Source organism: Eucyclogobius newberryi, unplaced genomic scaffold (genome assembly GCF_026437365.1).
Source record: "Eucyclogobius newberryi isolate DKJ021-1_F unplaced genomic scaffold, fEucNew1.0.hap1 SCAF_4, whole genome shotgun sequence".
Lineage (NCBI taxonomy): Eukaryota > Metazoa > Chordata > Actinopteri > Gobiiformes > Gobiidae > Eucyclogobius > Eucyclogobius newberryi.
The window spans coordinates 1,452,843-1,478,685 of NW_027316056.1; the positions used below are offsets into that span (position 1 = coordinate 1,452,843).

Genomic DNA, 25,843 nt, shown 5'->3' on the forward strand with positions numbered 1-25,843 from the left:
AAATGTGTCCTATCACAATGATGCAGACGAGTCAGATCTATGTTTCACTGTCGGCAGGTGAATATGGACCAGTGGATTCACTCTGTCACTGCATCCAACAGATCAGTGTGTGGAGCAAAACAACTTTCTCCAGCTGAACTCAGACAAGAGTGAAATAATCGTTTTTGGCCCACAGAAACAAAGAGAAAGTGTTAGCGGTCACCTCCAGAGTCTCGCTCTAAAACCTACAAACCAAGTTAGAAATCTGGGGGTAATAATGGACTCAGACTTGAACTTTAACAGCCACGTCAAATCAATAAAATCAGCAGCTTTTTACCATCTAAAAACATTGCCAAAATGATAAATATAGTGTCAAAACCAGATTTACAGAGACTTATCCACGCGTTTGTCTCCAGTAGATTAGACTGTAATGGCCGCTCACTGGTCTCTCCAAACGAGCTGTAAAACAGCTGCAGTTCATCCAGAACGCTGCTGCTCGGGTCATGACTAGAACCAGGAAGTACTGTAGCTTTATTTCAGTACAGTGTTTGTCTTCTATACCTCTTTTGATGTGTGTTTGTTTTTTCTGCTGTATTTCAGCCTGGTTTTGAAGGGCTGTCGCTGCCCTCTACAGGCCAGGGACCTGTGGGCTCTGAGGGAACAGGACATATCTGCACAGATCATGCACCATGTGGAGCAGACTTGGGCCCAGAAACACAAGGAGACCAGGTCAGAGGTCTACCTTGTCCATGCTGCACTCGTGTCCTGCTCGAGCTGCCGGTGAAGCCAGTGGTGCGCCCTTGTGGTTATGCGAGCTTACGCACAAAAAATCCAACACTGCTAATGATTTAACCCTGGGGCGATTTGCTATCAGGAAGTAAAAGTACAAACCAGTGACTTCACCAAAATGGGACAACATTTGTAAAAACAAATGAGCAAAATCTGGAATATAATTAGTCTTTCAGTGAAATGGGTCTGACCTGTCTTAGACACGTAAAGCAGCAGACTCATGGACAGAAATCACTCCAGACTGAGGCTGAGCTGTTTGTTTGAGGTAGTTAGAAGCTGGCTAATGCTAGTTTACATATTATTATTGTGTTGCTATGCGCATACACGTTAGCCTACTGCAGACAGTTTTAACGAGCCTGATTTCCAGCTGTCCGGGTGTTATATTTTAGGATCAGACACAATGTCCGTGCTCTTGAAAGCTTTGAGGGCGTGTCCGGTGCAGAGGTCTTGTGGACGAGTAAGAGCAGATAGAAATGTTCATAAAAGTTTGTCTTTTAAGTGTCAGCGACTTGCCGCTGTCAATAAGGATCAAAGCTTAGAACTTTTGAAGTATCAACCCTTTTAAAAAGATTATAAACTTAACAAATCATAATTGGCAAAATTAAATCAAAGATCAATAGTTCCAACTTGTAGGGGCCGCATTACACACCGCTTAATGGACTTAATGTACCTCTGTACAAACTGACACCGTCCCGTCTGGAGACAAGGGGAAAAGACCACACTTGTGGAGGAAGTTCAACACAGAGAGGATCCTCTGAATCTGTGAATGGATTTATGAAACAACTATTAGACATCAAAGAAAACTCAAAACAGACAGCGCACAAGAACCAGGTTTGGCTCTTTATGCCCCGCGCGCTGGAGTTCAGACAGGCCCAAATAATCCAACCTGAACCAAGACCAGCACTATATGTTATTTACTTTATTAGGTTCCAACAACGCCGCCCTGGAGTGGTGCCAGGGACACATACACAGGAAAAGGCGAGCGCAGATGAATGATTGAGCTGACCAGGAGACTCAGATATAGGAAAAGCTCATATTTGATTACATTTAAGTTCAGGATAAATCACAAAATATTTGGATTTTCATTACTAAAAGTCAGTAGACTACCTTCTGATTCTCACATTCACACCTTTAAAACCGTTGACACATTTGACATGATTCACAGAAATAAAACAGTAAAACAGCAGCCCAGAATGTCCCCCAGGGCGCTTAACCCAATGACCCTACCAGAGGTGGTTCTGGGCCCTGGTACAGTCCAGATTAAAGATTGCATTTAATTTGGCCAGACCATGCTTACCGATCTTAATATGGACGAGGCGCCGCGGCTGAGAGGAATCCCGATGCGCACGAAGCCTGCACCTAACGTCACGCACTACAAACAGTGTGAGACTGCTTATCAGAGCGTTTAACCTTAAAGGGCGTATGGCACAAGGCATATAATGAAGTTTTGAAGTTGAACCAAGTTTGGTAAGCGCACGGTGCGCAAACCAGACTACATGCTGGCACAATCGCTGGTTTTAAGTCTAAACCTCGGGTTGTTTAAGGGCAATCAAATGAAGTGTTCTGGTGCTCGTGCCGCTTGCACTGCTCCCAGATGGCGGGTGACAGAGTGATAATATAATAGATCCATGCGTCAGAGGCAAGAAGGGGCCAGCACATCTTCTTCTTCTACTAATAGTGTTTATTGGCGGTTGGCACGCAACTAAAGGTGCATTACCGCCACCGCCCGGTATGGAGTGTGGGCCGGGAAATCCTTAAATCCTCCCTATCAATCCTGTTGACTTATGTCGACATGTTTAGCTGCCCCTCTGACGAGGCACAAGGGACGTTTTGCATTGCATTAAAGCACAATTGTTATAGTTTGTGTACCAAGGTCCATGTTATTTTAGTTTGGTGCTAAACACAGTTGATTGATGTGTAATTATTACAATCTCATATCAAGCTTTAAGGTTGTTTTGCTAAGGTGTAAGAGCATGGTATTTAGCAGTATTTCCTTGATATCAAATTTAATCCCATTTTCACACAAATAATTTGTCTTTGCTGTTGAAACTTAGGACAGTGAATACTAACATGCTCCACTGTCTCTGCACTCTGCAGTGTTCGCACTCCCCTGTTCTATGTTTCCCGATTATTCTGAGGGTCTCATTCAGGCCTGTGTGTCCCAGCCTCAGTCAGAACATCCTCCTTTCTGTGGGTTAGGGTTAGGTAACTTGGCTCCTCCTGCTCCACTCTCTGGTCTTCCCCTCTGCTCTCGTGGGAAAGAAAAAACGGCCTTTGAGGCAGGCATCCTCTGCCACCGTTTCCTAATTTCTTCCTTAATTATGGTTTTGATTTCTGCTCTACAATACTTGATGGGGAAGTCCACCTTTGCTTTTGTAGCTCCTCCTTTTGCATATTTATCTGCCAGCTTGTTCCCTATGTGCGCTGGGACCCACAAAAAGGTTACTTGTTTCCCTTGCCTGTTTATTCTTTCTAGCATTTGTCCTACTTCACAGATAATGGCTGGTCTGGTTTCCAGCCAATTTGTAATACTTGTCATTGCACTACTTGAGTTTGAAGCAACTACATTTTTCTCTTGCCCATTCTCCTCCACCCAGCTAAATGCCAAAAGCACAGCTAACAGTTCTGCTGTATACACAGCTATGAACTCAGGAAACTCTATTCTGTGGTAAGCCCTGCCCCGGACGGGCCCTTCGGATGAGAACACTTGTTGGTTTCAACAGAAACTTACACCTCTTTGTTTTCTATGAACTAGCTTCTTGTTTACTATCAGTCCTTTAATGGGCTATTAGTCTCCCTCGACCGAGACCGGTCCCGCTGATACAGCTCAGGCAATCATTTTCTCTCTTGGGTCCAAATCCGAAGTGTACCCTAACCCTAACTCCAACCCAGTGTCTGAAGTGTATCGAGGGCCGCCATATAATTATTGTCTTTTAAGATAGTGATTTGGGCCGCCATATTGGATTCTGTAACTTCCGTCCCGATAACTTCCATCCCGATTCCGTATATGATCTAGTACTGACCTGTAAGCCGGGATGGGTCCTTCAACGGGTCCTTCTCAGCTATAGCCGCACCAAGTAGTGCCTGGTCTAAAGTCTGATGACAAAATTCCTGCTGTTGGCCGATGTTCAAAGTTGTTCATATATTGGCCCGATTTGTATCGGCCAGCTGATATAATGGTCAATCTCTGGTTCACATGCGCAGATCCCAGATGCAGGAGGGATCTATAAAGCACAAATTGCATGGAAACATACTGTATTGCAGATGTAATGTTATTTTCAAACTAGGACTGGACGACATTGAGCAAAAATATATCTCAATATTCATTTTGAGTTTCCCAATAATTTATTTAATATAATCAATATGTTCTATATTCAAATTTCTATATCTTCAAAACAACATTCATGATATTATCTACATTTTGATACATGTATCATAGTGTTTATAGCCAGTTTAGAGCGAATTCACAACACTTGTTCATGTTTGATTCATCTTTTTTAACTGGACTTTTCAAGTGTGATCCTAGATCTTAAATATTTTTTCCTCTGGTACCTGGTCAATGAGTTCCCCATTTATTTGAACCTGAAGGAGAGTAACTGGGGCTTTTTTATGATCAAGTAAATGAACTTGGTAAAGGGTAGAGATGTTAAACCATTTTCACACTTAAAATCCTAAGTCAATCGAAAATAATTACAAATATTTGAGTATCTTCAGCTAAAAGCTATTATTTAAAGTTATCAGTGAAAAAGGTATGGAACCTGCAGTAAAAAGTGGGTTAGATCTAAAATTAAAAACTGCTGCAAACAAAGGAGGAACTGTCTCTGTAATATATAAGTTGCTTATTCAGACACGTCCTGACAACGCAGCATCCACCAAATTACAACAGAACTGTGGGATACAATTCTTTAAAAAGTTATTGGTCAAAATGTGTTCATTATAAAATAATTAGATTGAAAATGATTCACCGAGCCTACATAACACCTCCCTAACCTTAATATGAAAAAAACATTCAAAAAAGATGAATCCTAGTATCTCTGAGGTGTGCTGGCATGGATTGGCACACTTAATCACTTGTTTTGGTCATCTCCTGCAGTAAAACAATTATGAAGCCATGTAATTGACTTCATACGAGAACTTTTGAACGTACAAATTCCAAAGGGGTTTGACGTATGTGTCCTCAGAAATACAATGATGGACTTTATAACCAAGGTCCTCAAAGTATTTCTTCCACTGACTGACGACTAGGGCGGGGTATTTCTAAGGACCCTCGCGATATGATACATATGTATGTTCCAATATAATTCCCTCATTACAATACGTATCCCGATACATTTTTGAAAAAAGGGTCTTAAGAATGTACCAAATGGGTCATGTTTTTACTCTGGATAAGAAAATGTATGAAATTTCATGTTTATCCACAAAACACTTATTTATAAATCCATTCTGCTCTAATAACTTCATAAATCCAACCAACTGATTCAAATAGAAATATATGGAACACATTCTAGTAAAGTAGTGCATGGCCTGGTCTGAACATGCTGCAGCAGCATCTTCTGCACGGATCAGTTTCTGATCAGGTCCACAGCTCCTTCTCACCTCGACCCAGAGGAGCTTCTGATCAGGTCCACAGCTCCTTCTCACCTCGACCCAGAGGAGCTTCTGATCAGGTCCAGAGCTCCTTCTCACCTCGGCCCAGAGGAGCTTCCGATCAGGTCCACAGCTCCTTCTCACCTCCAGAGGAGCTTCTGATCAGGTCCACAGCTCCTTCTCACCTCGACCCAGAGGAGCTTCTGATCACGTCCACAGCTCCTTCTCAACTCCAGAGGAGCTTCTGATCAGGTCCACAGCTCCTTCTCACCTCCAGAGGAGCTTCTGATCAGGTCCACAGCTCCTTCTCACCTCGACCCAGAGGAACTTCTGATCAGGTCCACAGCTCCTTCTCACCTCGGCCGAGAGGAGCTTCTGATCAGGTCCACAGCTCCTTCTCACCTCGACCCAGAGGAACTTCTGATCAGGTCCACAGCTCCTTCTCACCTCGGCCGAGAGGAGCTTCTGATCAGGTCCACAGCTCCTTCTCACCTCGGCCGAGAGGAGCTTCTGATCAGGTCCACAGCTCCTTCTCACCTCCAGAGGAGCTTCTGATCAGGTCCACAGCTCCTTCTCAACTCCAGAGGAGCTTCTGATCAGGTCCACAGCTCCTTCTCACCTCCAGAGGAGCTTCTGATCAGGTCCACAGCTCCTTCTCACCTCGACCCAGAGGAGCTTCTGATCAGGTCCACAGCTCCTTCTCACCTCCAGAGGAGCTTCTGATCAGGTCCACAGCTCCTTCTCACCTCGACCCAGAGGAGCTTCTGATCAGTTCCACAGCTCCTTCTCTCCTCGACCAGAGGAGCTTCTGATCAGGTCCACAGCTCCTTCTCACCTCCAGAGGAGCTTCTGATCAGGTCCACAGCTCCTTCTCACCTCGACCCAGAGGAGCTTCTGATCAGGTCCACAGCTCCTTCTCACCTCGGCCCAGAGGAGCTTCTGATCAGGTCCACAGCTCCTTCTCACCTGGGCCCAGAGGAGCTTTTGATCAGGTCCACAGCTCCTTCTCACGTCGACCCAGAGGTGCTTCTGATCAGGTCCACAGCTCCTTCTCACCTCGACCAGAGGAGCTTCTGATCAGGTCCACAGCTCCTTCTCTCCTCGACCAGAGGAGCTTCTGATCAGGTCCACAGCTCCTTCTCACCTCGACCAGAGGAGCTTCTGATCAGGTCCACAGCTCATCTCTCCTCGACCAGAGGAGCTTCTGATCAGGTCCACAGCTCCTTCTCACCTCGGCCGAGAGGAGCTTCTGATCAGGTCCACAGCTCCTTCTCACCTCCAGAGGAGCTTCTGATCAGGTCCACAGCTCCTTCTCACCTCGACCAGAGGAGCTTCTGATCAGGTCCACAGCTCCTTCTCACCTCGACCCAGAGGAGCTTCTGATCAGGTCCACAGCTCCTTCTCACCTCGGCCCAGAGGAGAATAAAAAGAACCGGGGTGATGTGCTGACGTCTGAGTGTGTTGGTTAGAAAACGCGCCGCAGCGTTCTGTACGAGCTGAAGACGGTTGAGGGCGACTGGGAGACACCGTCATAAATTGCGTTACAACAGTCTATTCTTGAGCTGATGAAAGCATGAATAGTCCTTTCAAGGTCGGTGCGATTTAAAAAAGGCTTGACTTTAGCTTAAAAGTATTGATACTGTGTGCTGCCCGGTGGTCGAGTGGTTAAGGTACAGCACACGTATGCCGGGTGTTTGCTGCGTGTCCTCCCCTCTCTCTCATTCCCCACTTCACCCTGGCCTCTCCTGTCTAGTAAATTCTACAACATTACAAACACAGCCAAACCATCACAACACTGCTATGCCAAGAGGAATATCAGTTTTCAAATTCTGCCCAGATTTTCTTGGCAGATACAAAGAGCTGGTGTCTGGATGGCTGTTGTCTGGTGTCTCATTGACACTAGTTTGGACATTTGTTGGGTTATGACAATTGAATTGAAGTAAAATGGTCCAGGCGGAATCCATATAAAAGTCCTATGAAACATTTTAGAAACAAAGGATAGGATTTGACTTTTACAGCTGGATAGTTTCCTTTTATCAGATATGGACAAAAAGCAACAAATTAAGAAAAAGTCAAAGGGCCCACCAACAAGCAAGTTTTAACTAGGATTACAAGAACACAATCATTATTCAAATATTTCCATTTCCTGAAAACTTAAACAAACTGAAGAAACTACAACAAGAGAATTGTGCACGGATTCAGAACCTTAGCATTTTTATGACATATTGTGCTTAGAATGTACATGTATTGTTCCTTGTTCTCCTGTGTTAAGTGTTGGAGAGGAGCCATCTGGAGTGCTGTCGGAGAAGACCCACCTCCTGCAGGCTGAGGAGCACAAGCAAAACCTGAGCCTGCTCCTCCTCAGGACCACAGCTCGTAACTTTGGCCTGTACTTCCTGTGTGGAACTATGTGCCTGGTGCTGCACGACGTGGCCATGTTCACCGTGCCACAAGTGCTCAGGTTAGGAACAGGTCTAAGCCTAACTTACTCCTCCAACCTTTTAGCTCTTTTATAATATTGAAGGACACGTACCATTTTTTCTTTTTATTAGATTTTTCACTGGCTTGCTAAAGTATTCATACCTTTGGAAACATTTGACACGTCATGACCAAAAACCTAAATACATTTTATTGGGATACTTTGTGCGAGAGCAACACAAAGTAGCACAATTGTGAAGTGGACGGAAAATTATACATGATTTCCAGATATAAAAAAATAAAATAAAAACAAGGAGCTTTGAGTGATGGGTAATCCAAAAACGGAGACTACTTTGAGATCCAAACAATCTAAGTTGACTGACTAACTTGATGAAATACCAGCCTCTGAAGCTGATCTGGTTACACCGTCTAGCGGTGTTTAGAGGTGAAGGAACCGAGGGCTGTGGCACAATCACACCTGGCCTCTGCGTAGAGGCCATACAGCTTGAACGGATGATGGAGATACTAAAATGCAGCGTGAGATGATTGCAATGAGAGCTAAAATAAAAGCCAAAAAGACCACAAATGTCAGTAAACTGGAATTGGACATTGTCCTAAAAGCTGACCTGGATGGAGTGGACAGACGCAGAACGACGAGTCTCGGACGGTGCGAAGGAACTGAGAGAGCTGAGAGCGAAGATTGGAAGGCTGCAGGCGGAGAACGAGGGTATGAAATACAAGCTTCTAGTTCAGATCTTGCAGAAATAATGTAAGACTCATAGGAGTCCCTGAGGGGAAGAGGAGGACAAGGTTCAAGGCTTCCTTGAAACCGTGGTTCCAAAAAGTGTATGCGGGACTCCCATTTTTGATATTAGGGTTATCACTGACTCAAAAGAAGGAAAAGAAGAGGAAACACTGACCCCCCACGCCACCTAATAATGTGGTTCCTTAATCACTGTGGCAAGGATAAGGTTCTACCAGCTCCTCAAAGGAGCTATCCAGTACAACGGCAAGAAGGTGTAGCTATGAAGATGCTAAAGTGAAATGGAAACTAAGTAGCCTTTGTTTAATAGTTCATCACTATCTCTGTTTTTCAACTTTTATTTTTCCATTCTATCACAAACGGCCCCTTGACTGATGTTTTCACCACAGGGACAACCCCCCCAAACTAATAATACTTTTTAACTTAAATTTCCCAAACTACCCAGGAAATAGATGGAAGCCCATGATTCTTGGACTGACTTTGTACATGTGTGTGTTGTGCGTTGTGTGTGCTGTTTGTGTGTGGTTTGCATCGCAGCCTGTTGCTGGGCTTCATGCGCGACGCCTCGTCCCCGGTGTGGAAGGGCCTTCTGTACGCTGTGGTTCTCTTCCTCCTCTCATCACTCCAGTCTCTGCTCTTTCACCAGTACATGTACCACTGCTTCAGTGTGGGCATGAGGCTTAAGACCACGCTCACCGGCCTCCTCTACAGAAAGGTACAGCACAACACACCTACACGGCCACATCGTCTCGCCGCTCAGTACAAGGCTCAGTCTTTTAAAGCTGATTCAAGACAATAAAATATACATATTTTGCTCAATTACATTGTTGGAGCTTTTAACCATTGTTCACAGGACTGGTGTTACTCAAGATGGGTGTTGGCACCCCATCTAGTGGCAGCAAAGGGATTAGCATGGGGAGATAAACAAACCTAGTTTTCTCCTGACATGCTAATGTAGCACGCAGCTGTAATCAACATGATTTGAGTCAGAAATGCTCAGGGTCTGGTGACGATTTATTTTCGTCACGAATTGGGGGGTTATTATGGTGAGTCTTTTTGCAAGGCTCAGCTTAGGAGAAAACCCGCAGAGAAGACGGACTCATAACAATAATGAATCCAGCAATGTTTTTGATGAAGGAAAAATGTAAGAACATTGTTAAAAGAGAGAATAGTCCGTTTTGCATGAGTATGGAAACTTTAAATCCATAAAATAAGACTCGTTCTGAACATTTCTGATACAAATCACGTCATTAAAACTGCAAGCTAGCCTTTGTTTATTTCCCCATGGTAATGTTGTGGACTTTCTCTAAATACCATCAAAAGGATAACTAAAGAAGGAAGAATCCAACAGTGGATTTTTTTATTTTTTTAAGTGCAGAACAATTGTTGATAAAAATTATATAATAATAATAATTAAAGCCGTAAGCGGCAATGATCGGCCCTCGCCACGCCGCCGCCGCTACGCCGCCACGCCGCAAGAGGAGGGGGCGCTAACGCGCCCCAATTGTCCTTTTATTACGCCTACTGCTGAATCTGTGACGCTGTCACATCTTCTCCCCTTTGTTTTACATCAAAAAGCAATTTTATTTTGAATTCTTGGCAAAATGTGCGGCTTTGCCTCACAGACACCGTGACTCTTTATGGTCCACACCTGAAGATGAGTCTCACCAAATTTCAGGTTAATAGGGCTGACGCCCTGGGAGGAGTTGGTGAAAGTCTAAAGTGTAAACATGTTCTGGCGATTTCCCCATTGGAATAACATGGGAGGTTTTTGTCATCGCTACGGCAAAGCCATAACAATTATGACATGGGTCTCATTGACTTTTTTGATGGGGCTAAAATTGAGTTTTGTGTCAAATTTCATATAATTTCGCAAAACTAAACATTTAACCTCCATATAAAATCTGTAGGGGGCGCTGTGGCGCCAAATTAATTTATTTCACCTCAAGTAGGTTTAGGGCAAAGAGTTTAACAACTGATTCTAATTTGACGCAATTCGGACTTTGTCTGCGCAAACGGCAGAAATGTTAAATTTGGGAGATTTCTGAAATTCTAGCTTGATACCTAGATACCTGTCACCTGTCTAAAGTTTGCGGCTTCGCCGCTCAGAGACCGTGAGAGGGTCAATGTAATTTGAATAACTTTTGATGTCCCACTCCTCAGTACCATTTTCACCAAATTTCAGCTTTTTAGCGCCAACGCCCTGGGAGGAGTTCGTAAAAGTACGACATTTGGAAAAACTCCCGAGTCAAGCTTAGCCATTTTTGAACCAATATGGCCGACATTTGGTTGGGTGGACGGCGTTGCCGTTATAATATTTTTTACTTCTCTTGTCACCATCTACCTCTGCGCCAAATTTCATGATTCTACGATCAGATTTGTTTTGGGTCATTTCCTATCTCTCAATGCATTTTGGTACATTTGGGGGCGCTGACGCGGCAATTTTTTATTTTAGAAAAGGGAAATATCATAAACTATACATTTTCGGAAAGCGCTCGCGCTTTCCTACCTCATGGTGTGGGTCCCTGGTCACTGACGGGTACTTTTGTTAATTTTGAGTGGGCTACGCCCACTTTGTGTTTTTGGCCCTCTATACAGTAATAATGTTCAATTTTTGCATTACATGCTTATATGCACGGAACATGCAAGAGATGGGGAACGTATTCGTGAGCTACTTAGCGCAAATGAGTGCTTTATATGGGGATGACGACCGCGTTATCCCAATGTAAAGTGCTCGTTTAGTGCGCACTTTTGCACGGGCTTCACCCGTTTACAACGGTAATGTTCCATCTTCCTACAACTAATTAGTATGCACGGGGCGTGCATGAGTGGAGGAGTGCGTTAGTGAGTGTTTGGAAGTGGGCGAGCGCGCTCGATTTCGTGCACACTACGTGCGCACTTTCGCAGCCTAATGAGATTAATAGGCCTCTCGCAGCTTGTGGCGCTCGGGCCTAATAATAATATATATATACAGTACCAAATGCAGGGCGACAAATCAGTCTAAATATGATGAAAACCGGGCAAGTGTCACAAGATGACATTCCTCCCATGCAGTGTTGGGGGGAAATGTTCAGAAGTGAGAGATTATATATATATATATATATATATATATATATATATATATATATATATATATATATATATATATATATATATATATATAATACAAGTGTCTGGTATGCTAACGTAACATATGAACAGTTATTCAGATAACTATAGCATAAAGAACATGCTAACAAGTTTACCAAAGCATCAGTTTTACCCCAAATCACTAAATCCATAGTATTCTTCTTCCTCTGTGTCACTTCTAAACAACTCAGCAAACACCGGGGGTAGAGGAAGTGCAGATTCTTCTTCTGCGTCGCTTAGAGCCAATTCAATTCAATTCAATTCAATTCAATTGATGGTTTTGATTCCTGGGCCAGATCAACATCATATGATCTTTCGTGGTGGCGTCTGCATGCATTTCCCGCGTTACCGTGGGTGTTACCGTGGGTGTTACCGTGGGTGTTACCGAGGGTGTTCACAGGGTTCTCTGGCTTCCTCCCCTGGGCAAAAGCGCCCTCTTGCGGTTGCCAGTGTGAAAATAACGAATGATATCACATATAAGTCGCTCTGGAGTATGGTCAAAACTATGAAAAAAGTGCGACTTATGGTCTGGAAAATACAGTAGTTTCGATCCTTTGACATAGACTGAAGTATTAGATAACATCACATTTTTCAATGTCTTGGTTTGTGGTAAAAAGGAGTGTAATTTCTCTAAGATTGTTGACATATGTATATGTAGGACAACACCTAAATATTTAAGGGATTCCGTTTGCCATTTAAATGGATAGGTTTTTCAAAAGGTCAAAGGGGGTCATTTTTTGTACAACAAATATGTATTTGCTAAGAAATGGCCTCTGAACTTCCAAACATGGGCTCGACATGACTGTTGCCATTTTACAACTTCAGCAGTGATTAGACCTTTCCAAACACGAGCACACTCAGTGGAAGTCAATGACTTATTGAAATGAACCAGTGCTTTTGTAATTTGATTGTTTTTTTTTTGCGATCCGCCATCTCCCGTGCACCCCCTTTAGTGGGCTGACAGGGGTGTACAGAGATTTGTGAGCTTTATAACACTGGCCCATTCAGAGTCTAGTTTTGACTGCACTCTATATCACTACTGATCTTTTTTTAAAGTATCCACTATTATGTCTATATCAAATAAGTATAAAAATATACATAAGGCGAGAGTTTTTTAATAAGTTGTTTTGCGAGCCCGCCGACATCAAAAATGGGGATTCAAAAAAAATAAAAATAAATAAATATATATATATATATATATATATATATATATATAATTATTTTTTCCTGTTTTCGCGGATTTCCCGTAGTTTTTTTGGGCCAAAACCTCAATAAAAATAAAAATGTATTCTGCACCAGCATCTCTGACCTCCGACCATTTCTGCACGAACCCGAGTTCGTCCGAACGTCAGAGCTTTAAAACTCTCGCAACTCACGGCTTGACCATAGATCCATGAGATTAACATGAAGGTGGGCGTGGCTTTGGCTCACGCTCGCATTCATTGAACTCGTGTTTGAACGAGGAAATGAAGACCGATTATATCAGAATCATTTTGTCATTGCCATTTAAGTAGCACAAGTCCTCCTCATGTGGACATGTCCAGCTCGTCTGTGGAGTCACGTGGACATGTCCAGCTCGTCTGTGGAGTCAGGTGGACATGTCTAGCTCGTCTGTTGAGTCACGTGGACATGTCCAGCTCGTCTGTGGAGTCACGTGGACATGTCCAGCTCGTCTGTTGAGTCACGTGGACATGTCCAGGTCGTCTGTGGAGTCACGCGGACATGTCCAGCTCGTCTGTGGAGTCACCTCTGTGGAGTCACGTGGACATGTCCAGCTCGTCTGTTGAGTCACGTGGACATGTCCAGCTCGTCTGTGGAGTCACGCGGACATGTCCAGCTCGTCTGTGGAGTCACGCGGACATGTCCAGCTCGTCTGTGGAGTCACGTGGACATGTCCAGCTCGTCTGTGGAGTCACGCGGACATGTCCAGCTCGTCTGTTGAGTCACGTGGACATGTCCAGCTCGTCTGTGGAGTCACGCGGACATGTCCAGCTCGTCTGTGGAGGACATGTCCAGCTCGTCTGTGGAGGACATGTCCAGCTCGTCTGTGGAGACACGTGGACATGTCCAGCTCGTCTGTGGAGTCAGGTGGACATGTCCAGCTCGTCTGTGGAGTCACGTGGACATGTCCAGCTCGTCTGTGGAGTCACGTGGACATGTCCAGCTCGTCTGTTGAGTCACGCGGACATGTCCAGCTCGTCTGTGGAGTCACGTGGACATGTCCAGCTCGTCTGTTGAGTCACGCGGACATGTCCAGCTCGTCTGTTGAGTCACGCGGACATGTCCAGCTCGTCTGTGGAGTCACGCGGACATGTCCAGCTCGTCTGTGGAGTCACGCGGACATGTCCAGCTCGTCTGTGGAGTCACGCGGACATGTCCAGCTCGTCTGTGGAGTCACGCGGACATGTCCAGCTCGTCTGTGGAGTCACGCTGACATGTCCAGCTCGTCTGTGGAGGACATGTCCAGCTCGTCTGTGGAGTCACGTGGACATGTCCAGCTCGTCTGTGGAGTCACGCGGACATGTCCAGCTCGTCTGTGGAGTCACGTGGACATGTCCAGCTCGTCTGTGGAGTCACGTGGACATGTCCAAGTCGTCTGTGGAGTCACGTGGACATGTCCAGCTCGTCTGTTGAGTCACGCGGACATGTCCAGCTTGTCTGTGGAGTCACGTGGACATGTCCAGCTCGTCTGTTGAGTCACGCGGACATGTCCAGCTCGTCTGTTGAGTCACGCGGACATGTCCAGCTCGTCTGTGGAGTCACGCGGACATGTCCAGCTCGTCTGTGGAGTCACGCGGACATGTCCAGCTCGTCTGTGGAGTCACGCGGACATGTCCAGCTCGTCTGTGGAGTCACGCGGACATGTCCAGCTCGTCTGTGGAGTCACGCGGACATGTCCAGCTCGTCTGTGGAGTCACGCGGACATGTCCAGCTCGTCTGTGGAGTCACGCTGACATGTCCAGCTCGTCTGTGGAGGACATGTCCAGCTCGTCTGTGGAGTCACGGGGACATGTCCAGCTCGTCTGTGGAGTCACGTGGACATGTCCAGCTCGTCTGTGGAGTCACGTGGACATGTCCAGCTCGTCTGTGGAGTCACGTGGACATGTCCAGCTCGTCTGTGGAGTCACGTGGACATGTCCAGCCCAGTTCGTCTGTGGAGTCACGTGGACATGTCCAGCTCGTCTGTGGAGTCACGCGGACATGTGTAGCTCGTCTGTGGAGTCACGCGGACATGTCCAGCTCATCTTTGGAGTCACGTGGACATGTCCAAATCGTCTGTGGAGTCACGTGGACATGTCCAGCTCGTCTGTGGAGTCATGCGGACATGTCCAGCTCGTCTGTGGAGGACATGTCCAGCTCGTCTGTGGAGTCACGTGGACATGTCCAGCTCGTCTGTTGAGTCACGTGGACATGTCCAGCTCGTCTGTTGAGTCACTTGGACATGTCCAGCTCGTCTGTTGAGTCACGTGGACATGTCCAGCTCGTCTGTGGAGTCACGCGGACATGTCCAGCTCGTCTGTTGAGTCACGTGGACATGTCCAGCTCGTCTGTGGAGTCACGCGGACATGTCCAGCTCGTCTGTGGAGTCACGCGGACATGTCCAGCTCGTCTGTGGAGTCACGCGGACATGTCCAGCTCGTCTGTGGAGTCACGCGGACATGTCCAGCTCGTCTGTTGAGTCACGCGGACATGTCCAGCTCGTCTGTGGAGTCACGCGGACATGTCCAGCTCGTCTGTGGAGTCACGCGGACATGTCCAGCTCGTCTGTGGAGTCACGTGGACATGTCCAGCTCGTCTGTTGAGTCACGTGGACATGTCCAGCTCGTCTGTGGAGTCACGTGGACATGTCCAGCTCGTCTGTGGAGTCACGCGGACATGTCCAGCTCGTCTGTGGAGTCACGCGGACATGTCCAGCTCGTCTGTGGAGTCACGTGGACATGTCCAAATCGTCTGTGGAGTCACGTGGACATGTCCAGCTCGTCTGTGGAGTCATGCGGACATGTCCAGCTCATCTGTGAAGGACATGTCCAGCTCGTCTGTGGAGTCACGTGGACATGTCCAGCTCGTCTGTGGAGTCACGTGGACATGTCCAGCTCGTCTATGGAGTCACGTGGACATGTCCAGCTCGTCTGTGGAGTCAAGTGGACATGTCCAGCTCGTCTGTGGAGTCACGTGGACATGTCCAGCTCGTCTGTGGAGTCACGTGGACATGTCCAGCTCGTCTGTGGAGTCACGTGGACATGTCCAGCTCGTCTGTGGAGTCACGCGGACATGTCCAGCTCGTCTGTGGAGTCACGTGGACATGTCCAGCTCGTCTGTTGAGTCACGTGGACATGTCCAGCTCGTCTGTGGAGTCACGTGGACATGTCTAGCTCGTCTGTTGAGTCACGTGGACATGTCCAGCTCGTCTGTGGAGTCACGTGGACATGTCCAGCTCGTCTGTGGAGTCACGTGGACATGTCCAAGTCGTCTGTGGAGTCACGTGGACATGTCCAGCTCGTCTGTTGAGTCACGCGGACATGTCCAGCTCGTCTGTGGAGTCACGTGGACATGTCCAGCTCGTCTGTTGAGTCACGCGGACATGTCCAGCTCGTCTGTTGAGTCACGCGGACATGTCCAGCTCGTCTGTGGAGTCACGCGGACATGTCCAGCTCGTCTGTGGAGTCACGTGGACATGTCCAGCTCGTCTGTGGAGTAACGCGGACATGTCCAGCTCGTCTGTGGAGTCACGTGGACATGTCCAGCTCGTCTGTGGAGTCACGCGGACATGTCCAGCTCGTCTGTTGAGTCACGTGGACATGTCCAGCTCGTCTGTGGAGTCACGCGGACATGTCCAGCTCGTCTGTGGAGGACATGTCCAGCTCGTCTGTGGAGGACATGTCCAGCTCGTCTGTGGAGACACGTGGACATGTCCAGCTCGTCTGTTGAGTCACGCGGACATGTCCAGCTCGTCTGTGGAGTCACGCGGACATGTCCAGCTCGTCTGTGGAGTCACGCGGACATGTCCAGCTCGTCTGTGGAGTCACGCTGACATGTCCAGCTCGTCTGTGGAGGACATGTCCAGCTCGTCTGTGGAGTCACGTGGACATGTCCAGCTCGTCTGTGGAGTCACGCGGACATGTCCAGCTCGTCTGTGGAGTCACGTGGACATGTCCAGCTCGTCTGTGGAGTCACGTGGACATGTCCAAGTCGTCTGTGGAGTCACGTGGACATGTCCAGCTCGTCTGTTGAGTCACGCGGACATGTCCAGCTTGTCTGTGGAGTCACGTGGACATGTCCAGCTCGTCTGTTGAGTCACGCGGACATGTCCAGCTCGTCTGTTGAGTCACGCGGACATGTCCAGCTCGTCTGTGGAGTCACGCGGACATGTCCAGCTCGTCTGTGGAGTCACGCGGACATGTCCAGCTCGTCTGTGGAGTCACGCGGACATGTCCAGCTCGTCTGTGGAGTCACGCGGACATGTCCAGCTCGTCTGTGGAGTCACGCTGACATGTCCAGCTCGTCTGTGGAGGACATGTCCAGCTCGTCTGTGGAGTCACGGGGACATGTCCAGCTCGTCTGTGGAGTCACGTGGACATGTCCAGCTCGTCTGTGGAGTCACGTGGACATGTCCAGCTCGTCTGTGGAGTCACGTGGACATGTCCAGCTCGTCTGTGGAGTCACGTGGACATGTCCAGCCCAGTTCGTCTGTGGAGTCACGTGGACATGTCCAGCTCGTCTGTGGAGTCACGCGGACATGTGTAGCTCGTATGTGGAGTCACGCGGACATGTCCAGCTCATCTTTGGAGTCACGTGGACATGTCCAGCTCGTCTGTTGAGTCACGTGGACATGTCCAGCTCGTCTGTTGAGTCACGTGGACATGTCCAGCTCGTCTGTTGAGTCACGTGGACATGTCCAGCTCGTCTGTGGAGTCACGCGGACATGTCCAGCTCGTCTGTGGAGTCACGCGGACATGTCCAGCTCGTCTGTGGAGTCACGCGGACATGTCCAGCTCGTCTGTGGAGTCACGCGGACATGTCCAGCTCGTCTGTGGAGTCACGCGGACATGTCCAGCTCGTCTGTGGAGTCACGCGGACATGTCCAGCTCGTCTGTGGAGTCACGCGGACATGTCCAGCTCGTCTGTGGAGTCACGTGGACATGTCCAGCTCGTCTGTGGAGTCACGCGGACATGTCCAGCTCGTCTGTGGAGTCACGCGGACATGTCCAGCTCGTCTGTGGAGTCACGTGGACATGTCCAAATCGTCTGTGGAGTCACGTGGACATGTCCAGCTCGTCTGTGGAGTCATGCGGACATGTCCAGCTCATCTGTGAAGGACATGTCCAGCTCGTCTGTGGAGTCACGTGGACATGTCCAGCTCGTCTGTGGAGTCACGTGGACATGTCCAGCTCGTCTATGGAGTCACGTGGACATGTCCAGCTCGTCTGTGGAGTCAAGTGGACATGTCCAGCTCGTCTGTGGAGTCACGTGGACATGTCCAGCTCGTCTGTGGAGTCACGTGGACATGTCCAGCTCGTCTGTGGAGTCACGTGGACATGTCCAGCTCGTCTGTGGAGTCACGCGGACATGTCCAGCTCGTCTGTGGAGTCACGCGGACATGTCCAGCTCGTCTGTTGAGTCACGTGGACATGTCCAGCTCGTCTGTGGAGTCACGTGGACATGTCTAGCTCGTCTGTTGAGTCACGTGGACATGTCCAGCTCGTCTGTGGAGTCACACGGACATGTCCAGCTCGTCTGTGGAGTCACGTAGACATGTCCAGCTCGTCTGTTGAGTCACGCGGACATGTCCAGCTCGTCTGTGGAGTCACGCGGACATGTCCAGCTCGTCTGTGGAGTCACGCGGACATGTCCAGCTCGTCTGTGGAGTCACGCGGACATGTCCAGCTCGTCTGTTGATTCACGCGGACATGTCCAGCTCGTCTGTGGAGTCACGCGGACATGTCCAGCTCGTCTGTGGAGTCACGTGGACATGTCCAAGTCGTCTGTGGAGTCACGTGGACATGTCCAGCTCGTCTGTTGAGTCACGCGGACATGTCCAGCTCGTCTGTGGAGTCACGTGGACATGTCCAGCTCGTCTGTTGAGTCACGCGGACATGTCCAGCTCGTCTGTTGAGTCACGCGGACATGTCCAGCTCGTCTGTGGAGTCACGCGGACATGTCCAGCTCGTCTGTGGAGTCACGTGGACATGTCCAGCTCGTCTGTGGAGTAACGCGGACATGTCCAGCTCGTCTGTGGAGTCACGTGGACATGTCCAGCTCGTCTGTGGAGTCACGCGGACATGTCCAGCTCGTCTGTTGAGTCACGTGGACATGTCCAGCTCGTCTGTGGAGTCACGCGGACATGTCCAGCTCGTCTGTGGAGGACATGTCCAGCTCGTCTGTGGAGGACATGTCCAGCTCGTCTGTGGAGACACGTGGACATGTCCAGCTCGTCTGTGGAGTCAGGTGGACATGTCCAGCTCGTCTGTGGAGTCACGTGGACATGTCCAGCTCGTCTGTGGAGTCACGTGGACATGTCCAGCTCGTCTGTTGAGTCACGCGGACATGTCCAGCTCGTCTGTGGAGTCACGTGGACATGTCCAGCTCGTCTGTTGAGTCACGCGGACATGTCCAGCTCGTCTGTTGAGTCACGCGGACATGTCCAGCTCGTCTGTGGAGTCACGCGGACATGTCCAGCTCGTCTGTGGAGTCACGCGGACATGTCCAGCTCGTCTGTGGAGTCACGCGGACATGTCCAGCTCGTCTGTGGAGTCACGCGGACATGTCCAGCTCGTCTGTGGAGTCACGCGGACATGTCCAGCTCGTCTGTGGAGTCACGCTGACATGTCCAGCTCGTCTGTGGAGGACATGTCCAGCTCGTCTGTGGAGTCACGTGGACATGTCCAGCTCGTCTGTGGAGTCACGCGGACATGTCCAGCTCGTCTGTGGAGTCACGTGGACATGTCCAGCTCGTCTGTGGAGTCACGTGGACATGTCCAAGTCGTCTGTGGAGTCACGTGGACATGTCCAGCTCGTCTGTTGAGTCACGCGGACATGTCCAGCTTGTCTGTGGAGTCACGTGGACATGTCCAGCTCGTCTGTTGAGTCACGCGGACATGTCCAGCTCGTCTGTTGAGTCACGCGGACATGTCCAGCTCGTCTGTGGAGTCACGCGGACATGTCCAGCTCGTCTGTGGAGTCACGCGGACATGTCCAGCTCGTCTGTGGAGTCACGCGGACATGTCCAGCTCGTCTGTGGAGTCACGCGGACATGTCCAGCTCGTCTGTGGAGTCACGCGGACATGTCCAGCTCGTCTGTGGAGTCACGCTGACATGTCCAGCTCGTCTGTGGAGGACATGTCCAGCTCGTCTGTGGAGTCACGGGGACATGTCCAGCTCGTCTGTGGAGTCACGTGGACATGTCCAGCTCGTCTGTGGAGTCACGTGGACATGTCCAGCTCGTCTGTGGAGTCACGTGGACATGTCCAGCTCGTCTGTGGAGTCACGTGGACATGTCCAGCCCAGTTCGTCTGTGGAGTCACGTGGACATGTCCAGCTCGTCTGTGGAGTCACGCGGACATGTGTAGCTCGTCTGTGGAGTCACGCGGACATGTCCAGCTCATCTTTGGAGTCACGTGGACATGTCCAAATCGTCTGTGGAGTCACGTGGACATGTCCAGCTCGTCTGTGGAGTCATGCGGACATGTCCAGCTCGTCTGTGGAGGACATGTCCAGCTCGTCTGTGGAGTCACGTGGACATGTCCAGCTCGTCTGTTGAGTCACGTGGACATGTCCAGCTCGTCTGTTGAGTCACTTGGACATGTCCAGCTCGTCTGTTGAGTCACGTGGACATGTCCAGCTCGTCTGTGGAGTCACGCGGACATGTCCAGCTCGTCTGTTGAGTCACGTGGACATGTCCAGCTCGTCTGTGGAGTCACGCGGACATGTCCAGCTCGTCTGTGGAGTCACGTGGACATGTCCAGCTCGTCTGTGGAGTCACGCGGACATGTCCAGCTCGTCTGTGGAGTCACGCGGACATGTCCAGCTCGTCTGTTGAGTCACGCGGACATGTCCAGCTCGTCTGTGGAGTCACGCGGACATGTCCAGCTCGTCTGTGGAGTCACGCGGACATGTCCAGCTCGTCTGTGGAGTCACGTGGACATGTCCAGCTCGTCTGTTGAGTCACGTGGACATGTCCAGCTCGTCTGTGGAGTCACGTGGACATGTCCAGCTCGTCTGTGGAGTCACGCGGACATGTCCAGCTCGTCTGTGGAGTCACGCGGACATGTCCAGCTCGTCTGTGGAGTCACGTGGACATGTCCAAATCGTCTGTGGAGTCACGTGGACATGTCCAGCTCGTCTGTGGAGTCATGCGGACATGTCCAGCTCATCTGTGAAGGACATGTCCAGCTCGTCTGTGGAGTCACGTGGACATGTCCAGCTCGTCTGTGGAGTCACGTGGACATGTCCAGCTCGTCTATGGAGTCACGTGGACATGTCCAGCTCGTCTGTGGAGTCAAGTGGACATGTCCAGCTCGTCTGTGGAGTCACGTGGACATGTCCAGCTCGTCTGTGGAGTCACGTGGACATGTCCAGCTCGTCTGTGGAGTCACGTGGACATGTCCAGCTCGTCTGTGGAGTCACGCGGACATGTCCAGCTCGTCTGTGGAGTCACGTGGACATGTCCAGCTCGTCTGTTGAGTCACGTGGACATGTCCAGCTCGTCTGTGGAGTCACGTGGACATGTCTAGCTCGTCTGTTGAGTCACGTGGACATGTCCAGCTCGTCTGTGGAGTCACGTGGACATGTCCAGCTCGTCTGTGGAGTCACGTGGACATGTCCAAGTCGTCTGTGGAGTCACGTGGACATGTCCAGCTCGTCTGTTGAGTCACGCGGACATGTCCAGCTCGTCTGTGGAGTCACGTGGACATGTCCAGCTCGTCTGTTGAGTCACGCGGACATGTCCAGCTCGTCTGTTGAGTCACGCGGACATGTCCAGCTCGTCTGTGGAGTCACGCGGACATGTCCAGCTCGTCTGTGGAGTCACGTGGACATGTCCAGCTCGTCTGTGGAGTAACGCGGACATGTCCAGCTCGTCTGTGGAGTCACGTGGACATGTCCAGCTCGTCTGTGGAGTCACGCGGACATGTCCAGCTCGTCTGTTGAGTCACGTGGACATGTCCAGCTCGTCTGTGGAGTCACGCGGACATGTCCAGCTCGTCTGTGGAGGACATGTCCAGCTCGTCTGTGGAGGACATGTCCAGCTCGTCTGTGGAGACACGTGGACATGTCCAGCTCGTCTGTGGAGTCAGGTGGACATGTCCAGCTCGTCTGTGGAGTCACGTGGACATGTCCAGCTCGTCTGTGGAGTCACGTGGACATGTCCAGCTCGTCTGTTGAGTCACGCGGACATGTCCAGCTCGTCTGTGGAGTCACGTGGACATGTCCAGCTCGTCTGTTGAGTCACGCGGACATGTCCAGCTCGTCTGTTGAGTCACGCGGACATGTCCAGCTCGTCTGTGGAGTCACGCGGACATGTCCAGCTCGTCTGTGGAGTCACGTGGACATGTCCAGCTCGTCTGTGGAGTCACGCGGACATGTCCAGCTCGTCTGTGGAGTCACGCGGACATGTCCAGCTCGTCTGTGGAGTCACGCGGACATGTCCAGCTCGTCTGTGGAGTCACGCTGACATGTCCAGCTCGTCTGTGGAGGACATGTCCAGCTCGTCTGTGGAGTCACGTGGACATGTCCAGCTCGTCTGTGGAGTCACGCGGACATGTCCAGCTCGTCTGTGGAGTCACGTGGACATGTCCAGCTCGTCTGTGGAGTCACGTGGACATGTCCAAGTCGTCTGTGGAGTCACGTGGACATGTCCAGCTCGTCTGTTGAGTCACGCGGACATGTCCAGCTTGTCTGTGGAGTCACGTGGACATGTCCAGCTCGTCTGTTGAGTCACGCGGACATGTCCAGCTCGTCTGTTGAGTCACGCGGACATGTCCAGCTCGTCTGTGGAGTCACGCGGACATGTCCAGCTCGTCTGTGGAGTCACGCGGACATGTCCAGCTCGTCTGTGGAGTCACGCGGACATGTCCAGCTCGTCTGTGGAGTCACGCGGACATGTCCAGCTCGTCTGTGGAGTCACGCTGACATGTCCAGCTCGTCTGTGGAGGACATGTCCAGCTCGTCTGTGGAGTCACGGGGACATGTCCAGCTCGTCTGTGGAGTCACGTGGACATGTCCAGCTCGTCTGTGGAGTCACGTGGACATGTCCAGCTCGTCTGTGGAGTCACGTGGACATGTCCAGCTCGTCTGTGGAGTCACGTGGACATGTCCAGCCCAGTTCGTCTGTGGAGTCACGTGGACATGTCCAGCTCGTCTGTGGAGTCACGCGGACATGTGTAGCTCGTATGTGGAGTCACGCGGACATGTCCAGCTCATCTTTGGAGTCACGTGGACATGTCCAAATCGTCTGTGGAGTCACGTGGACATGTCCAGCTCGTCTGTGGAGTCATGCGGACATGTCCAGCTCGTCTGTGGAGGACATGTCCAGCTCGTCTGTGGAGTCACGTGGACATGTCCAGCTCGTCTGTTGAGTCACGTGGACATGTCCAGCTCGTCTGTTGAGTCACGTGGACATGTCCAGCTCGTCTGTTGAGTCACGTGGACATGTCCAGCTCGTCTGTGGAGTCACGCGGACATGTCCAGCTCGTCTGTTGAGTCACGTGGACATGTCCAGCTCGTCTGTGGAGTCACGCGGACATGTCCAGCTCGTCTGTGGAGTCACGCGGACATGTCCAGCTCGTCTGTGGAGTCACGCGGACATGTCCAGCTCGTCTGTGGAGTCACGCGGACATGTCCAGCTCGTCTGTTGAGTCACGCGGACATGTCCAGCTCGTCTGTGGAGTCACGCGGACATGTCCAGCTCGTCTGTGGAGTCACGCGGACATGTCCAGCTCGTCTGTGGAGTCACGTGGACATGTCCAGCTCGTCTGTGGAGTCACGTGGACATGTCCAGCTCGTCTGTGGAGTCACGCGGACATGTCCAGCTCGTCTGTGGAGTCACGCGGACATGTCCAGCTCGTCTGTGGAGTCACGTGGACATGTCCAAATCGTCTGTGGAGTCACGTGGACATGTCCAGCTCGTCTGTGGAGTCATGCGGACATGTCCAGCTCATCTGTGAAGGACATGTCCAGCTCGTCTGTGGAGTCACGTGGACATGTCCAGCTCGTCTGTGGAGTCACGTGGACATGTCCAGCTCGTCTATGGAGTCACGTGGACATGTCCAGCTCGTCTGTGGAGTCAAGTGGACATGTCCAGCTCGTCTGTGGAGTCACGTGGACATGTCCAGCTCGTCTGTGGAGTCACGTGGACATGTCCAGCTCGTCTGTGGAGTCACGTGGACATGTCCAGCTCGTCTGTGGAGTCACGCGGACATGTCCAGCTCGTCTGTGGAGTCACGTGGACATGTCCAGCTCGTCTGTTGAGTCACGTGGACATGTCCAGCTCGTCTGTGGAGTCACGTGGACATGTCTAGCTCGTCTGTTGAGTCACGTGGACATGTCCAGCTCGTCTGTGGAGTCACACGGACATGTCCAGCTCGTCTGTGGAGTCACGTAGACATGTCCAGCTCGTCTGTTGAGTCACGCGGACATGTCCAGCTCGTCTGTGGAGTCACGCGGACATGTCCAGCTCGTCTGTGGAGTCACGCGGACATGTCCAGCTCGTCTGTGGAGTCACGCGGACATGTCCAGCTCGTCTGTTGATTCACGCGGACATGTCCAGCTCGTCTGTGGAGTCACGCGGACATGTCCAGCTCGTCTGTGGAGTCACGCGGACATGTCCAGCTCGTCTGTGGAGTCACGCGGACATGTCCAGCTCGTCTGTGGAGTCACGTGGACATGTCCAAATCGTCTGTGGAGTCACGTGGACATGTCCAGCTCGTCTGTGGAGGACATGTCCAGCTCGTCTGTGGAGTCATGCGGACATGTCCAGCTCGTCTGTGGAGGACATGTCCAGCTCGTCTGTGGAGTCACGTGGACATGTCCAGCTCGTCTGTGGAGTCACGTGGACATGTCCAGCTCGTCTGTGGAGTCGCGGACATGTCCAGCTCGTCTGTTGAGTCACGCGGACATGTCCAGCTCGTCTGTGGAGTCACGCGGACATGTCCAGCTCGTCTGTGGAGTCACGTGGACATGTCCAGCTCGTCTGTTGAGTCACGCGGACATGTCCAGCTCGTCTGTGGAGTCACGCGGACATGTCCAGCTCGTCTGTGGAGTCACGCGGACATGTCCAGCTCGTCTGTGGAGTCACGTGGACATGTCCAGCTCGTCTGTGGAGTCACGTGGACATGTCCAGCCCAGCTCGTCTGTGGAGTCACGTGGACATGTCCAGCTCGTCTGTGGAGTCGCGGACATGTCCAGCTCGTCTGTTGAGTCACGCGGACATGTCCAGCTCGTCTGTGGAGTCACGCGGACATGTCCAGCTCGTCTGTGGAGTCACGTGGACATGTCCAGCTCGTCTGTTGAGTCACGCGGACATGTCCAGCTCGTCTGTGGAGTCACGCGGACATGTCCAGCTCGTCTGTGGAGTCACGCGGACATGTCCAGCTCGTCTGTGGAGTCACGCGGACATGTCCAGCTCGTCTGTGGAGTCACGTGGACAGGTCCAGCTCGTCTGTGGAGTCACGTGGACATGTCCAGCCCAGCTCGTCTGTGGAGTCACGTGGACATGTCCAGCTCGTCTGTGGAGTCACGTGGACATGTCCAGCCCAGCTCGTCTGTGGAGTCACGTGGACATGTCCAGCTCGTCTGTGGAGTCACGTGGACATGTCCAGCTCGTCTGTTGAGTCACGTGGACATGTCCAGCTCGTCTGTGGAGTCACGCGGACATGTCCAGCTCGTCTGTGGAGTCACGTGGACATGTCCAAATCGTCTGTGGAGTCACGTGGACATGTCCAGCTCGTCTGTGGAGGACATGTCCAGCTCGTCTGTGGAGTCATGCGGACATGTCCAGCTCGTCTGTGGAGGACATGTCCAGCTCGTCTGTGGAGTCACGTGGACATGTCCAGCTCGTCTGTGGAGTCACGTGGACATGTCCAGCTCGTCTGTGGAGTCGCGGACATGTCCAGCTCGTCTGTTGAGTCACGCGGACATGTCCAGCTCGTCTGTGGAGTCACGCGGACATGTCCAGCTCGTCTG

General features: G+C 50.7%; 1 protein-coding gene across 1 annotated transcript in view; it reads left to right on the forward strand.

The window, feature by feature from the left end:
* Positions 1–575: 575 nt before the first annotated feature.
* The window catches only part of LOC140378270 (multidrug resistance-associated protein 1-like), a 180,000-nt gene continuing 154,732 nt past the window's right edge, over positions 576–25,843 (forward strand). Inside the window, exons 1-3 of the mRNA XM_072464033.1 lie at positions 576–708; positions 7,628–7,816; positions 9,074–9,251. Coding sequence (XP_072320134.1) covers positions 662–708; positions 7,628–7,816; positions 9,074–9,251 — 414 coding nt within the window. The 5' untranslated portion in view covers positions 576–661. The remainder of the gene's footprint in view (positions 709–7,627; positions 7,817–9,073; positions 9,252–25,843) is intronic.